Source organism: Homarus americanus, unplaced genomic scaffold (assembly GCF_018991925.1).
Source record: "Homarus americanus isolate GMGI-L3 unplaced genomic scaffold, GMGI_Hamer_2.0 scaffold18703, whole genome shotgun sequence".
Lineage (NCBI taxonomy): Eukaryota > Metazoa > Arthropoda > Malacostraca > Decapoda > Nephropidae > Homarus > Homarus americanus.
In genome coordinates this window covers 1,003,654-1,022,290 of record NW_024749779.1, presented here as the reverse complement: position 1 = coordinate 1,022,290, position 18,637 = coordinate 1,003,654, and the positions used below count along the sequence as shown (strand labels likewise).

Genomic DNA, 18,637 nt, shown 5'->3' with positions numbered 1-18,637 from the left:
TGTGGTTTACTTTTCCCTCTTACCAGGTGATTGTATACCTCAGTTAAACCCTAAAGTGGTTTACCTCCCTCAAGAACACTGTGGTTTACTTTTCTCTCTTACCAGGTGATATACCTCAGTTAAACCTAAAAGATCTACAATTTTACATCTCCACCCACTAGATAATGTAAACTCTAGTTAAACCCACACAAGAGAGGATCATAAGTGTTTACTCTCCACCCCCCCTTCACCCCCTTAGACGAAAAACATACACTAGTTTACTCCTTCAGGTGATAGAGTGTAAGGTTTACCAAAGGATACCAAGAGATGCTGTGATAAATACATTAACTCAAAAAAACACTTCATGAGCTAACTAGTTTACCTGTCTCTCGGAACCCTGAGTAACAGAAGAGGGTTAGCTAACTCAGTTTACATATAGGAGTACTTAAGGAATTAGTTTACTTTAGGCAAATACGACATGGAATAGAAATTAAAAACCTTAAAAAGAAAAGTTTCAAAAAATTGTAAGAGGATGTGTAGTATTTTGATCCTAAAACTTTTACACCTCCTCTTCACATACTTAGGAAAGTTTACAGTGAAGAGTCTTGCCTGGTTTATTATTACTATATATCGATACTTAATGGTTTCACCTTACGAGAAACTCCTGTTAAATTCATACCAAGGAGACACACTGACTAGGTTTACAGGATATACTAAGCGAGTTTACAAAAGCCTCTACACCAAGTTTACCTTCGATACTCCCACTGAATACAACTTAGAACACTTGAATTCCTTTTATGATTCCTGTTAAGTTTACACCATCTTAAGACACTAAGTGGGTTTACCTCTCAAGTGTTCCTCTTAGGTACACTTCACCATATGACTCTTACCGGGTTTAGCCTCCACTTGAGAGGATGTGTTGTGAGCCTAATCCTTCAAAAGACTTCCACTGAGTCAGCTTCACCTTCAAGTGTTATGTTGTTGGCTGTACGCCTTCAAATTCCAGCGAGTTTATTCCCAAGAGAGTGGGTGGGTCGGTGGGTCGGTGGGTGGGTAGGTCGGTGGGTGGGTCGGTGGGTGGGTGGGTGGCAATCTTTTATCACACTAACGGAGTCCCATGTGAGCTAGTGAGGGACCAAGGGTACGAGTCCCTGTAGGTTTAATATTTATCCATGTAGATTCACACGCGGGAAGCCCCAGTGAGGGAGGGACGACAACGTTTCAACTACGGCCTTTATAAAGAGGATGTTCGGCTCCACTATGTGATTAACCACGCCCTGACGCACACTCACGGGGTATCAAAGGACAAAAAAAGAAATACAGTCATCCATTGGTTATAGAGCACGTGGTTATCGCGATTTTCGTTATCACACCTCCATCAAAATCTGCACACCTGCTGTTTCGCGCATTTTTCAAGCCGAGAATTTCGCTATCACGCAGTTGCCTCCAGGTGTTTTTACCCATTTGCTTCACCTACATCTATTGAGGATAAAATCTTTCACCTACAAATTGACAATAACACATTTGCTGTAATCAGACATATCTAAGTTGCCTCAACAATTGCAACCTCAGTTGCAATTTCAAATTCAGTGTCATTATTAAGGAATAACGAAGTCTCTGGTGCACCCTAAGTTTGAAAGAAAACGGAGGACTCAGCGTCCTGAAGCAATGAGAAAACTGACTCTTTAGACGGGGGACTCAAATAAAGAAAGCATAGCTACATGTTTAGCATAATTATCTATATATTTAGTGGGTCTAAATCAGTGGTGTCAAACTCAATACCTTTCGAGGCCCAATTCTTATTTTAGTTACCCTCTTCAGGGCCAACACAAGTGCTATATCACATATTTGTAGGATTGAAGTTTACAGCTTACCAGGAATACCTCATTTGGGTTCGTCTGATCTTAAGTATGTCAAATTCATTTTAATAAATAAACATGATTATATCTATTTGTTTCATAATTTCACGGGATGATAAATTTTACCGTCATCCCGCGGGCCACACCTGACCATCCCAAGGACCACGGGCCATGAGTTTGACACCCCTGGTCTAAATGGTCGTAAAATGGGAAAATTGGGGTTGGGTCTTGGGTGCCTGGAACCAATTAGAATTAATCCCATAGGTTCTGTACTTTCGTTATCGCGGTTTTCGTTATCACGCACTCTGCGCGGTCCCAATTAGGCGTGATAACCAAGGGATGACTGTACATTTTTTTTTTGGTACAATTTTCGTTTTCAATGTTAACGAGTGATTACGTCTCGTGTGTGGGGTCACATCTCCCATGTACTCGTTAAGGATGAAACTAACTCGTTTTGTATATGGTAAATGACTATCCTCCTTCGAGTCTTCTGGAGGAGGATGGGGGGCGGGGGGGGGGGAGGATCGATGTTATGACGTTCCCATTACCCCGAGAGTCTAAATAACGACGTGTTTTATTATTACATTGTTTCCATGATGAGTCTTAACAGAGTCTTAACAGAGTATTAGACAGTAAAAGAGTTGTAGGCTCCTCACTATTAACAATTCGTAAAAGATGATTAAAAAACTCGTAGTTAAGAAGGTGTAATACGTGTAATGCTCCCTTAACGTATATCCCCATCTTACCTGCCTCCTTGAGAAACCTAACCTAACCTAACCTAACCTAACCTAAAAATACCTAAAAAAAAAATAATAATAAAAAAAATAAAAAAATAAATAAAAAAAAAATTAAAAAAATCCCACTTCGTTGCACTAAAAATATACTACCATCTGTTTTATCCCTGTGCTGTTTGATGGCAAGTTTAATCCAGTCCACGGAATTGGGAATCAAGTCAAGATTAATACTCGAATGCATGACCAGATAATCACTGGATTGGGTAAAAGCATTAGAGGGTGTTAATGCTTGGTGATGGATGTAATGGAGGTGTGTGTGTGTGTGTGTGTGTGTGTGTGTGTGTGTGTGTGTGTTGAGAGATGAGGGGTTGTGTCTAGTAACAGATGGCTCTCTCGTTCCAGCTGTGTTCCGTTAGAGATGGTTCCCTCACCAGCTGTAACAACTAACAGATGGTTCTCTCTCTCACCAGCTGTACCAACCAACAGATGGTTCCCTCACCAACTGTACCAACTAACAGATGGTTCTCTCTCTCACCAGCTGTGTCCACTAACAGATGGTTCCCTCACCAGCTGTACCAACTAACAGATGGTTCTCTCTCTCACCAGCTGTGTCCACTAACAGATGGTTCCCTCACTAGCTGTACCAACTAACAGATGGTTCTCTCTCTCACCAGCTGTACCAACCAACAGATGGTTCCCTCACCAGCTGTACCAACTAACAGATGGTTCTCTCTCTCACCAGCTGTCCAACTAACAGATGGTTCCCTCTCACCAGCTGTACCAACCAACAGATGGTTCCCTCACCAACTGTACCAACTAACAGATGGTTCTCTCTCTCACCAGCTGTGTCCACTAACAGATGGTTCCCTCACCAGCTGTACCAACTAACAGATGGTTCTCTCTCTCACCAGCTGTGTCCACTAACAGATGGTTATCCCCCTTCTCCTTCTCCTCCCTCAGACAAGCCGGAGGTGGAGCTGGCTCTGGGGGCGGCACTGAACCCTGATGCCATAAAGGAAGGTGACGATGTTTACTTCGACTGCACCATACACGCCAACCCAAAGGCCCACCGCGTCACCTGGTACCATAACGTGAGTATTTCATCCACGCCCACGCACACTGATTCCCCCTCCTTACACCCCATGTCCCCTGACTCCCTCCCGCCACCCCCGTTGACCCATATTCACCATGTCAGTACTCTCTCTCTCTCTCTCTCTCTCTCTCTCTCTCTCTCTCTAACCACCACACAACCATTTCCCATAAACTGTTTTACACACACACACACACACACACAACGCCGGTAGAAAACTTCGCGTGATTAAACTATTAAATGTTTCTCGTTAATACAGTGAGTTAATTGCTTGTAAAGGATCAATGTTGCATGTTAGGAGGAGGAGGAGGAAAGGAGGGAGGAAGAGAAGGACGATGACGATGAATTAGACTCTGAGTGTGCTAAGTACAGTACATATTAAGTCACCAATACATGATTCGTCATCAGGGTGCCAGTAATGAACAGCTCGGCCTTGGCAATCAACATCCCTCACCACCACACACCTTCACCCATCATTACCACACACCTTCACCCATCACCACCACACCACCCATCCACCACACCACACCCACCACCACACACCCATCACCACCACACACCATCACCACCACACCACACCCATCCACCACACACACACACATCACCACCACACACACAACCATCACCACCAGATTTAACACAGACCCCCCCACCCACCTTCCCAACAAAGCATTACAAACGGTCGGTATTACTTCACTGGCTATATTTTCTAGCTGCCGTTACCCTGATGTTAGTGGTCACAAATTGCCTCTCTGAAAGCCCGCAATATCTCATCATTAATGCCTTCCCGCTTCCTGCCAACGCCTCGTCACGGTCACACAGCTGCAGGGAAGGTTATTAAAAATCAGTGAGTTATTGGGGGGGTTGTCGATGGTAGCCGGGAGAGTGACACCTCCATCATAAGATATAGTGTTGGTACAGTGTGATGGACGGCTGGAGGCTGGGAGGCTAGGAGGCTGGCTGGTTGCTTGAGTTTGCTGTTAAGTCCGTGTCAAGTATGAGTGTGACGTAGTGGAGTGTGTGTTTTACCTGGAGAGAGTCATTAATTAGTCTATTGGGTGTGATTGATATTTTTGCAACACACACACACACACGAAAAAAATAATATTTACTCTTATATTGAATCTTTAGTCTTCTATGTGTGTGTGTGTGTGTGTGTGTGTGTGTGTGTGTGTGTGTGTGTGTGTGTGTGTGTGTGTATTCTCGTTATGTGTGTTTGTTATGCGTCTGTAAGTAATCGTGTGCAGGCTTACCTCAATTTTCTTTGCCTGCCTCAAAACAAACATCTACCACCCTGTCATCACGTTAATAAATCACACATAAGAACATGAACACACAGGCCAGTAACGCCAAACAATCACCCGACCTCTAACATTTGGCGACATAATTTCAAGACGTGACAGACAGACAGTTAGACAGACAGACAGACATAGACAGACAGACAGACGTTCAATCTACCTTTCAGGAATCTTACTCGACACCTAAAATATTATTCATAGGTGAAGTATTCTAGTTTTAAATCATTTCTTTGGCTATTGATATACGGTACGGACCACCTACTCGTTTCCAGCACACACATATGTTAACCACGATTTCCGGAGTGTCTGGCAGTGTGTCTTAAGTTTCAACACACACTAACTCACCCAACCTCGTCCACCACATACTGTTCCCTCCTTCCCCTTGTTTTATGCATCGTGTCTCAACTAGTGCATAAGCTAGGAACTTAGATTACTAGGAACTGTAAAGCTAGTGATCTGTAGTGCTATTTTTTTCCCTCGATATTGATTTCTTTTTCGTTTTATATTTTTGTTGATTTGGTACTATGGCCCAGCTGATGACACTTTGTTCCATCAGGGTGTCACATTGAACACCACAGTTGAATGTGACACTATCTCTCCCAGGGTGTCACATTGAACACCACAGTTGAATGTGACACTATCTCTCCCAGGGTGTCACATTAAACACCACAGTTGAATGTGACACTATCTCTCCCAGGGTGTCACATTAAACACCACAGTTGAATGTGACACTATCTCTCCCAGGTAGAGACACTATACATCTACACTAACCCTGGCATTAACTTCCCAGCGAGACACACAGTAATATTATCTCTCTCCTCCAACAGGGTAACCTCCTGGAGACCAACAAGAGCGCTGGACTCTTCATCTCAGACGAGAGTTTGGTGCTGCAGAAGGTACAGCGAGGGCGTGCGGGCGTGTACACATGTGCCGCCCAGAACCTGGAAGGGCAAGGTCTCAGCAACGCCATCACTCTCAACGTCATGTGTAAGTGTGTGTGTGTGTGTGTGTGTGTACCACTACTACTCACTCTCTCGATCGCCAGTAATCACAGTACCCATCACCCACTCACCACCACTCACCCCTAACACCACCACTCCTCACCCTCCCCCCCACCACCCTCCTCACCCATCACCCTCTCACCCATCACCCACCACCACTCTTCACCTCATCACCCACCACCCTCACCATCACCCCACCACCACCACTCACCCACATCCACCCCTCACCACCCTCATCACCCCTCACCACCACTCACCCATCACCCTCATCACCCATCCTCACCCATCACCCACCACTACCCCCTCACCCATCCACCCCACATCACTCATCACCCTCTCCCATCACCCACTCACCACCACTCCTCATCACCCCCTCACCACCACTCACTCACCCACCTCACCCTCACCACCACCACCCTCATCACCATCTCCCACCACCACTCCCCACCATCACCCCTCCCCCTCACCCCTCCCTCACCCACTCCTCACCCCACACCCGCACCACCACTCCTCACCCACTCACCCCTCACCACCACTCTCACCCATCACCCACTCACCCATCACCCACTCCTCACCCATCACCCACTCACCACCACTTCAATTTTGAATGTAGTAGTATTAACGAAGGTAAATACGTGTGTTAGTTTAGCTGGTTAAAGGTAAATTTAACCTAATGAGTCTAAGTCAATCCCAGACCGTGTAGTCGCGATCGAGTTTAATTTTTTCTTTTCTTGTTTTGTCACCACCACTCCTCACCCATCACCCACCACTCCTCACCCATCACCCACCACTCTTCACTCATCACCCACTCACCACCACTCATCACCCACTCACCACCACTCACCCATCACCCACTCACCACCACTCACCCATCACCCACTCACCACCACTTCTTCTTGGTTAATTTTGAATGTAGTAGTATTAACGAAGGTAAATACGTGTGTTAGTTTAGCTGGTTAAAGGTAAATTTAACCTAATGAGTCTAAGTCAATCCCAGACCGTGTAGTCGCGATCGAGTTTAATTTTTTCTTTTCTTGTTTTGTATTAAGAAGAAAACTTTGTGTCGTAAGAAGAAAATTGCATTGTCAAACCCTAACCTAACCTAATTTAATATAACCTAACCTAAAACTACCTAACATACACTAACAGTAATCTAACCAAATGTAACCTAGGCTAACCTGACCTAAACTAACACTAACATAACCTAACTAAACCTAAGCTGACCTAATATACTGAAACCTATCCAACCTAACTTAACCGAACACTCAACCTAAAACTAACTTAACATTAACTAGCTTAGATTCTACACTAGCGTAACACTATCCTAACTAGTAGTAGAAACAATGACAATAGCAATGGTAATAATGCTTAAGCTATCACTACCGTCTCAGCATGGACTGGGCGAGACACCATCAGCCCCGTACTGTACATAAGTCTGATATATTGCTCACCTTTGTGGCCTATTGATCATTTCTTGGAATGTGAGGAGAGGAATTCACAATTTTATATGGGGTTGACATGAAGCTTCACTGAGCCTTACATTAGTTGTATGTGAAGCTATAATGAGCTTCACATTAGTTGACGTGAAACTATATTGAGCTTCACATTAGCTGACGTGAAGGTATACTGAGCTTCACATTAGTTGACGTGAAGGTATACTGAGTTTCACATGAGGATGACACGAAACTTCTCTATACTGATATAGGAGTCATGAAGAAGCTGTAGGGGTGATGATACATAAGTCAGGGTTAAGGGAGGACCTACCTGACGGTGATACACAAGTTAGGGTTAAGGGAGGACCTACCTGACGGTGATACACACGTCAGGGTTAAGGGAGGACCTACCTGACGGTGATACACAAGTTAGGGTTAAGGGAGGACCTACCTGACGGTGATACACAAGTTAGGGTTAAGGGAGGACCTACCTGACGGTGATACACAAGTCAGGGTTAAGGGAGGACCTACCTGACGGTGATACACAAGTCAGGGTTACACAAGTTAGGGCTAAGGGAGGACCTACCTGACGGTGATACACAAGTCAGGGTTAAGGGAGGACCTACCTGACGGTGATACACAAGTTAAGGGAGGACCTACCTGACGGTGATACACAAGTTAAGGGAGGACCTACCTGACGGTGATACACAAGTTAAGGGAACACGACGGTAATGTAATTCTGATGTGTTTTTGATACTAACATCCTTCTCTCCCCCCCACCCCCCGACAGTCGCGCCCGTGTGCAGCTCCCCAGGCAGAAGGACTCAGGGCGTGGCCAGAATGGAGAGTGCCAAGGTGGTGTGCCAGGTGGAGGCATTCCCCCTTCAGGTAAGATTTTTGTTTTCTTTTCCAAGTGAAGTGTGTTCAAGTCTCTCGGAATAATTAAAGAGAAGACGATAATGAAGAAAAAGGAGAAAATAAGAAAAAAATATGTGAAAAAAAATATGAAGAGAGAGAGAGAGAGAATGAGTTGTCATCAAAATAATTATCATGCATCAGTAGAAAATCCTCCGTTGATCTCTTGTGGTTTAATATAACTGAAGGATTCTTTGTTTAATAATTTGTGTTTTATTTTCTCCAGATGAAATAGAATTGTCTGAATGGAGTTGCATTACGTCTTTGAACTGGAAGATATTGGCGTGCGTCTCTCATGTGTTGAATTTGTTCATTTATTTTTTTTTAATTCTAATGTTTTTTGGGGGGTTTTAATGTGGATGACGACGGTAGGAAAGACTTTGAGGAATTAAGTTGATGAAAATATAGGATGTCCTTGTAAAATGTCCCTACCTCCTTCCCTCCCTCTCTTCCTGCTGCCTGCCTCTCTCCCTGCCTGCTCCCTGAGACACTGTGAGTTGGAGGGACGGAGAGAGACAGGGAGGGAGGCAGGTAGGGAGGGAGAGAGGCAGGCAGGGAGGGAGGGAGGGAGAGAGGCAGGGAGGGAGGCAGGGAGGGAGGGAGAGAGGCAGGGAGGGAGGGAGGGGGAGAGGAGGGAAGGACCAGGGAGGGAGGCAGGCAGGGACATATTTCTAGAGTATTCTATATATTAATGTTTGACAGAGAAAACAGCGTCCAGGTAAGTTAGTTATGCTGTTCTTGATCTAAATAATCCCACAAACAACAGCACAGACTCAGCCCCGAGACTTATTTTACTCTAGTGGAGACGGGCAAGGGTCTAGACACAAGCCCCCACCCCCTCTCCCACTTACCAGCTCTCAAGGCGACCACTGCCCCCCACAACCTGTCTCTATACACTAATATTTATCAGCACTCGGTCTTCAAAGAACGTATTTCACAGGTAACTCGAACCAAAGGTGGAAATCATCTTTATTAGGGATCACCTTAAGATTAGACACCCCAGTGATTATTAAACACCCTAACACTAACCTAACCTAACCTAACCTAACCTAACCTAACCTAACCTAACCTAACCTAACTCAAATCAAACCTGACCTAATCCCAAGTAGCGTTAGGGTGGTAAACCTCAGGTGGGTGAAATAAAGGTGGGTGTGTCTAATCTTCAGGTGATCATAAAGTAAGTTAAAGGTGAAATTATCAATGCGAGGAGAAAATAAACCTGATCATATTAAACAATTTAGGAGATACACAGGTAAGTCTGTTAAGGTTATAAAGTATTCAAATTTATTATCGACTCGAGAATCCAAGCCTTGAACTCGTAAACAATCACTGTCACTTTGTCTGAATCTAGTAATGAGATTTAATTTTTTTTTTTTTCACTGACATATTTCACTTGTCATCGTTAATTATTTCACTCTGTTTCGTCTCTTTTATTTTGTCCCGTCTGTTAATTATGAAATAGTACCAGAGATATTAAGAAAGAAATATCACATATGAGACGTCAATTAGTCATCTAGAAATGAAACAAATATTCTATATGTTGAAATTTATGCTATACGGTATTGGTAGTTTGTCGACGAATAATTACGCGTGTGGTATTAGTCAATTATCGATATTTTTGTTGTCTAGATAATTTCACTTTCCTATTTTTTCTTGTATCTAGTTAATGTTAATTACGGCTCTTGTTACCGATACAAATGGGTACATTACTTGCATGTTTTGTGATATTATAAAATTTTCTTTGTTGTTTACATCTGTTAAGTGCAACACACACACACACACACACACACACACACACACACACGCACACACACACACACACACACAGTTGCTACACTATTCTCATTCCCCCATCTCTCTATAGTATCCTTCTTCTGCGTCTCCTTCAGGTTAACTTCACATGGCGCTTCAACGGGTCTTCTGAAGGCGAGGCGTTACCTCTTCTGGCCATTAGAAACCAGGGGACGTCTTCCATGCTTAACTACACCGCCTCCATTGAACAGGACTACGGCACTCTCCTCTGCTGGGCCTCCAACAAGATAGGAATCCAGAAGGAGCCCTGTGTAATCCACCTTATCCCTGCAGGTCAGATCTACGGTACTCACCTTTCCCCTTTTCGTACCTGGGAAGTGAGGGGAGAGAGAGGGATGGGGGAGGGGAGATGAAAGTGAGGGGGTTTAATGGGTGAGAGGGAGAGGGGAGGAGGATAAATGGGTTTGATGAGAAGAGAGGTGGGGTGTTAAGGGAAGGGAGAGAGGGAAGGGGACTTAAAGGGAAGGTTGGGGAGAGCTTGAGGAGAGGGGAAGTAAGGGGATAGAGAGGGGAGGGGGTTCAAGAGAGGGAGAGAGGGGGAAGGGGGTGACCAACAGGATAGAGGAGAGGGAGGGGGCAGAGGAGGAGAGGGAGAGGGGAAGGGGTTTGGGAGAGGAAAGGGGAGAGAGAGAGAAGAAGGGGGGTTGAGGGAAGGGTGGGAGAGAGGAGAGGTTGAAGGGAGGGAATAGGTTGAAGGACACTGGAGAGTGATAGGAAGAGAAATGGACAGAGAAGATGATAAGAGGGAAGGATGAAGGACAGAGTAAGTGCGAAAGAAAGGAGAAGAGAATATGAATGAAATAGGGAAGGAGAAAGAAGGACAAATAAAGGAAATATAGAGACAAGAAAGTAACATTTCACAACATAGATGATAAACGCATAGAAGAAGTTAGACGAAAGATAAATTTTCATCACACACACACACACACACACACACACACACACACACACACACACACACACACACACACACACCTCTCAATCAAAACAAGGTCTTTTCCTTTTCAGTGAACTCCAAACTACAATGTTCAACTGAAGTTTAGGATTCAATTATATAGTGGAGTCGTCAAACAGTTACGAGTCTACATTTAGTGTTACGTCCCGGCTCAAAATACCGGGTTTTTTTCGGTATTTTTGGGGGTAAGTTTGTTTGTGGAATTGTAAACGGATATAGGAGAGGCAGAAGCGGTTGGTTAGGTTAGGTTAGGTTGAGAGAATGAGAGTAGTAAGTGGGGAGAGAAGAGAAAGTTAGTGGGGAGAGAAGAGAAAGTTAGTGGGGAGAGAAGAGAAAGTTAGTGGGGAGAGAAGAGAAAGTAAGTGGGGATAGAAGAGAAAGTAAGTGGGGAGAGAAGAGAAAGTTAGTGGGGAGAGAAGAGAAAGTAAGTGAGGAGAGAAGAGAAAGTAAGTGGGGAGAGAAGAGAAAGTTAGTGGGGAGAGGATAACGAGGTGGGGGGGAGTATTTTTGGGGTGTTTACTATGTTATCAGCTGTTGCCAGATATTGAATTATGTGTTGTGATCCATACATGTGTTTGGTGGGGTGATAAACATGTGTCATCGTGACGAATGGCATACATTGATTGACACATATTATGGTGTGACACGGATGTTGTGGTGGGATACATAATTATGTGTTTGTGTGATAAGTATGTTGTGATATAATTATACATGATGGACACGAGTTGTGATGTGATACACTCGTTCTTGTGTGGCACATGTTTAGTTTGACATATATATGACATAAAACAAAAATAGTGTGACACATATGTTATGATTTGGTAGAGATGGTGTACCGTAAAACATATATTGTAACATCATACAGATGGCGTGGAGTGGCACATATTTCTCAATATATATATATTATAATGTAATAGGTGTTGTAAGACAATATATGCACTGTGGCGTGACATACTGTATATTTGTTAGTTGTGACATTTCCCTTGTGGTGTGACAGCGTATTTCTTTTAGTCTGACATATACATTAAAGTAATACTCGTAATATTCTTGATATGAAATAACTTAGGTACCGTGACGTGTGTGATATATATAACGCCCTCTGAAGCTTAACATATGCAGCATGATATGTTGAGGGCTGTATATGTTGGCTCATATATCACACACACTGTATTGAGAGAGAGAGAGAGAGAGAGAGAGAGAGAGAGAGAGAGAGAGAGCCAAAAGCGAACACTAACCACAACCGTATTTGTGTGTGTGTGTGTCTCTGTCTCGGCAGGACCCCCGGACCCTCCTAGGAACTGCTCTATAGCCAACCAGACGAGCGAGGCACTAGTGGTGGAGTGCTCGCCGGGGTTTGACGGAGGACTTCCCCAACACTTCGTCATGGAGGCGTGGGACGAAGAAGCCCTCCTCTCCAACACCTCCAGGTAAGTCCTCAGTTCCCCCTGTTTACTCCATCATGAACTGTAAAACAAACCTTGAAATTATCACATTAGGTCATGACGGTATTATATTTACTATATACAATCACTCATAAAATATATCAGAGGGAACTGGTTCATAATAACAGATCCATTACGCTACAAAAAAAAAGTATTCACCGCGGGATTAAATAACAGTAAAAAGTAATTACAATGGATAATTCAATGAATATATATCACATTAATTCGCAACACATCCGGGAATACAAACATGTAGGTCAGCAGCCGCGTAGCAAAATGTACCTGTGACCATTACTAGTCATTACCGCTGGAATTGCCTACAGCTGGTGATAATGGCCAGAGCTGGTGCTAGTGGCCATAGCAGGCGATAATGGTCATATTTGGTGATAATAACCGCAGCTGTTAAGAGTGGCTTCATTGATACTAAGGGCCACGGTTGATGAGTGGCCATAATTAGTGACTATGGCCACAGCTGGTGATAAGGACCACACCTGATGAGTGGCCATAATTAATGACTATGGCCACAGCTGGTGATAAGGACCACACCTGATGAGTGGCCATAATTAGTGACTATGGCCACAGCTGGTGATAAGGACCACACCTAATAATACTATATATAGCTGTGACACCTATTCTAAACAGACCCAAAGAGCAAAGATATGTTAGCTGTCAGGACTAACCACAGCTAAAATAAAACCACAACAGCTGGGAAAGACAAAAGAAAAAAAATTAACTTCAAGATAAAATAGAAAAAAAAAGAAGAGACAGAACGATAAAACTGCAGCTGATAAGAGTGGCCGCGTCTGGGGGGGGGGGTGGGAGCAGCTGGTCGTGATGGTCTTCGTTGGGGGCATTTAGGTGCAGCTGGTCGAGGTGAAGGTGGAATTAGTGACTGAGGATCAACTTGACACTCAAGAGGCACCACACTGCAGATGGTAGCGGCCGGACCTAGTGGTGGGGCTGGTGGTGGTTGTGATCTGGTAGTGGTAGTGGTAATGGTAGGTGTTAGTGGTGGTGTTGATGGATAGTGGTAGTGGTCACAGGCAGGTAAAACAGGTTACAAATATACCTGAAGAGAGATCCACACTCAGGTACCTGGAGGAGGAAGGGGCGGTAATGAGGTGGTTCCTTACCTGAGGCTACCTGTTGGTGGCAGTCCGGCAAACTCTCTCACCTACACTCCTCGACGCGACCATCTCACCATCTCTCTTTAAAATGTTATCTTCATTATCTCCAGCCAATGAAATCAACTGATAACTTTTATCTCCAGTTATCAAGGTTATAAAATCAAGTGTTATCGTTTGTCTCTACTTATTAAGGTGATATCTCTCCCTTATATCAATTACCTGATCACTAATATCGATAAATTTCATCATTTGTAATTAAAGATACGATTCCTCATCTTCTGTACTCAGTTTGGTTGAATTACAACTATATATTCAACCAAGAAATTGCATTCATTAACCAGTAGAATATTTTGGTAGTACGATCTCTCAATCTTGTGTGCTGTTGTTGTGTTGGCTAGACCATAAATTGTGACGGTGTACAAGCCTTCCCTGACGCAACTCATAACTCTTTTGTTTTTTTAATATTGTTTATGTTGTTCCTTGACTATTAATTTTTCGATATATATTTTAATTTCCCTGTTAAAGAGTCGCTATTTGTGTGTTACTTAATTTGTCATTATTTATTTATTTTCGTCTATGCCAAATAAATTATCTAACACCTGCGTGGACTATAGGTAAGAGATAGAGGGGTCAACCAGGTATTTAGTGAGGTGTTTCCCGAATGGTAGAACACACACACACACTCTCTCTCTCCACTCGTGTTGAAACTGCTGCCTCAACCTCGCTCTAAATTGCCTCCCGTTTTAATTTTCCAACTCGAGAAATTGTGTATTCATGATGCCTCTTGTGACTCACTCCCTCTATGACATATTTACTGGAGTTTAAACAGTGTCTTATTTAAAGTTAACCTAACCTAACCTAACCTAACCTCACCTCACTAGCGCAAATTAGAGTAACATTCCACAGATAGAAATAGTAAAGTGAAAATCGATCCACTAATATTTCCTAGGATGGGGTAAAAACATTGATCTGTCCTCTCTAGTTTGTTAATAGGAATTCATCATCAAATAGCATATTCTGTTGCTAGTAATGGTTAGGTTAGGTATAGTAAGTTGAGTTTGAGTGCATGTGTACTAGGGAAGAGTAAACTACTGTAGTGTAGTCTAGTATACTTCTTCCTCTACACTTGATCTAGTGTACAGTAAACCAGTGTAGTGTAGTATACATTTTTCCTCACATCAATGCTTAGGGAGGTGTAGACACGAGATATGTGGAATGTTCTCAGGAAGTAATAAATAACGTCATGGATGGTGTACATATATGTCCATCACACACACACACACACACACACACACACACACACACACACACACACACACACACACACACACACACACACACACACACACAATTTGAATAACTTAAACCTTCACTACAACTCAAGGAGCAACAACACTCTCTGAGCTATTCTGTCAGTCTTACATTAATAAATCCAGGAGAGCTTTAATACACTGTCTGTCTGTCTGTCTGTCTGTCTATCTATCTGTCTGCCTGTCTGTATATCGATCTATTTCTCTGATGTTCTTTTATAAATACCTTCTATATGTCTGTCTATATATCTATTTTACTATCAATCTATCTGTCACTCATTCATATTTAGTCTATCTTAGTATTTACTCTCTCTCTCTCACTCTCTCTCTCTCTCTGTCTGGGGCTTTTAAGGACGATACATACAATATATTATAGTCTTTATCATTAGTCTGTATCAATAGCCTGTATCATTAGCCTGTATCATTAGCCTGTATCTGTAGCCTGTATTCAGTGGGTCAGGACAGGTTACGCAGGTCGGGTGTTAAATCTTGAATACATCTTGCTGTGGTGATGAGAATTTGACTTCAGACTCTTCTGCGGACTTGACAGACAGACAGACAGATACAGAGAGACAGACACAAACAGACAGACAGACAGACAGACAGGCTAAAATGGGAAGAAAAAAAATATCGAAAATTCACCCGAAAATTAGGTCCCAAATTTTACCTGATTCGGATACTACGTTGACCTCTGACCCTTTTCTGACCTACTGAGTTATTGACAAGGAGCTGTGAGTAAGGTATCATGCACTGTGACTGGTGATGATTTATTTATATTCATGCATCGTTTCAATCAGAGTATTTGGTGCATTGCAGGAGTGACGTTAAGAAAGAGGTAACCTTTGACCTACTTTAGCCTTGATCTTTGACCCACGGACCTGTTTTGGCTATTATGGTAATTAATCTCAATAACATTCACCATAGACTAAAATTAATAATAATAATAATAATAATAATAATAATAATAATAATAATAATAATAATAATAATAATAATAATAATAATAATAATAATAATAATAATAATAAAGTATAAGAAGACCAACAACAACAACAAGAATAAGAACAAGAAAATAGAAAGAAAAAAAGAAAGAAAGAAAGAAAGAAAGAAAAGAATAAAATAATATGTCTTCCTTCTTTCAACTGAGGCAAGAATTTACCCACGCGTTGAGGTTTAATACAAGTGGCCTGACGCATTTCTGTAAAGTCGTGACCGCAAAACCTTTCTAAACTTCGACCCTTTGTTGAAACGACGAACATAAATGAAGTAAAGAAGACGACAACAAAAATATCGTACAGTGTTATAATTTGGTACACCATAAATATTCACTTCCTTCCATTATTATTGTTTATTATCAAATAATATTGTGACTGATTAAATGCATCTTCCTCTCACTCTCATTCCCTTTTCCTTCCTTCTCATCCATCCTTCCCCTTTTTCCTTCTCTTCCACCCCTCTCCTCCTTCCTTCTCTTCCATACCTCCCCTCCTTCCCTCTCTTCTTTCTTTTCTCCATCCCTCCTTCCCTCCTTTCCTCTCTTCCTCCGTCCCTCCCTCCCTCCTTCTCTCTCTCTCTCTTTCCCCCATATGAACTAACACAGGTGGTAGTTTATTGATGCTGTGACTGCTCTCTCTCTCTCCTCCTGCAGCCTGGCGCCGGAGTTCGTAGTTCGGGGTTTAGAAGCGGGTATGGGAGTCACCCTCAAGGTTCGAGCGACCAACACCCGCGGCCAGAGCGCCTCCGTCACCCTCGAAGCTGACATCATGAAAGTGGCGGAGAAGCGGATACGTGAGTACATTGGTTCCTCCAGCGTTATGCAGGGTGTTGGTGTACTGAGTGTGATGATTCTGAGACACATCAATACACTCCCCTTGTTTGTCAGTTCCAGAATATTAAGCTGAAAATACTTCTCCAGAGTGTTTATTTAAAACAACCTAAACTATGAAAGTGAAATGGTTTCCTCCACATCGTAATGAAAATGTTTCCCCCGAAGTTTTACATAAAAAGTTTCCCCAAGTATGTCAGTTTAAAACTTAAAGGGGCTATTTCAGTTTCAACATTTCAGCAGAATGCAAATTAAGGGAGCCATCTCGCAGTGTGTGAGACTAAAGCGTTATCTCTAGGCGTTGCAGCGACAGTTTTTATTCCACTAGCTTGTCACCATCTCTTTCTCTCAGGTCCCCCAGAAGAGATGTTCGTACCTCCTGTCGTGGGCGCCGTGGTGGGTGGTGTAGGCGCCGTGCTGGTGCTGGTTGTGGCAGGGTTGGTCCTCACCCACTACGCCCACCGTACCCGACCCCAAAACCATCAACCTAAGAATGAGTCGCCGCCCACACTCACTAGTGTATACGTGGGTGGCGGGAGTAGCGAGGACACCCACACGCTGGCCAAGTCTGGCAACCCAGACGTGGTCAGAGGCACAGGTGAGTTAGTCAAGGGAACAGGTGAGAGTCAGGGAGAAGCACAGGTGAAAGTCAGTCAGAAGCACAGATTAATCAGTCAGAAGAAGTATGATTCAGGCAGAGGCACAGGTGAGAGTCAGGTAACATGATATCAGCAATGCGAGTGTATATATATATATATATATATATATATATATATATATATATATATATATATATATATATATATATATATATATATATATATATATATATATATATAAGCACACAGTCTCTAAACTGTTCCCCTATCTATATTTTTTCAATATTTTATGCTTTCTTGCAAAACTCTCACAAGCACGACCTACCAATTGCAAATGGTGGTCCTTTTCTTCCTTTGACAAAATTGCTGACAAACAGCAATTGAGAGATGTTTACCATGGCTGGGAACACTCTGGCTGAGGGGTCCGACAAGCCTTCCTGTTATCACCACCGTCGGCCGATTTTTACTGGAAAATTTCTCAGGGAAGACGTTCAGAGGAAATTTTGGGGCGATACAGAGACGCTGGGCAGAAACTGGTCGCCAGACTCCTAACTGAGGTCGAGTTGTGAGCTGGAAACATCCTGGTGGCCATGTAGGTTCTTCTTGGGTTAGGTATATACAGTATAACCTTGACTGCCTCAGTTTGTCCTCACTGTCACGGGTCACCAACTCCCACAGTCGCCGTGGTCATATCTCAGTCGGGGAAGATTTTTGGTTCTTGCCTGGACCAGCCGGGGGTCCGTGGTCAATAGTAATACCAAGGTGCACAACCTTGGCTCCCATGTGATATGTGTGTAAAGTTTCACGTCTCTTACTGCTTCTGTCTTGGAGCTACGGCTGGAACACACAAACAGATATGTCCATTTAGTATTATATATAGACAATACTTTTATATATATCGTTTTTAATGGCTATATATGTTTGTTTGTACTGTATGAATCTTTACTAATCAAATCAAATCAAATGTGCCGCACTAAGAGGTTTTGACCATAATGATTAAGACCTATGAAAGGTTGGGGCCCAGTCTTAATGGAGAGAGAGAGAGAGAGAGAGAGAGAGAGAGAGAGAGAGAGAGAGAGAGAGAGAGAGAGAGAGAGAGAGAGAGAGAGAGAGAGAGAGAGAGAGAGAGAGAGAGAGAGAGAGAGAGAGAGAGAGAGAGAGAGAGAGAGAGAGAGAGAGAGAGTACCCTGCTCTTAAAAGGAAACGTACATATATGACCTCAATGCGTGTGTGTGCGCGCGCGCGTGTGTGTGTGGTA

General features: G+C 43.1%; 1 protein-coding gene across 2 annotated transcripts in view; it reads left to right on the top strand.

The window, feature by feature from the left end:
• Window positions 1-18,637, top strand: part of LOC121853896 (nephrin-like) — a 68,406-nt gene that overhangs the window by 45,205 nt on the left and 4,564 nt on the right. For both annotated transcript variants that reach the window (XM_042348279.1, XM_042348278.1), the window contains exons 6-12: window positions 3,533-3,663; window positions 5,788-5,947; window positions 8,185-8,282; window positions 10,199-10,394; window positions 12,353-12,503; window positions 16,604-16,743; window positions 17,133-17,378. In XM_042348279.1, coding sequence (XP_042204213.1) covers window positions 3,533-3,663; window positions 5,788-5,947; window positions 8,185-8,282; window positions 10,199-10,394; window positions 12,353-12,503; window positions 16,604-16,743; window positions 17,133-17,378 — 1,122 coding nt within the window. The remainder of the gene's footprint in view (window positions 1-3,532; window positions 3,664-5,787; window positions 5,948-8,184; window positions 8,283-10,198; window positions 10,395-12,352; window positions 12,504-16,603; window positions 16,744-17,132; window positions 17,379-18,637) is intronic.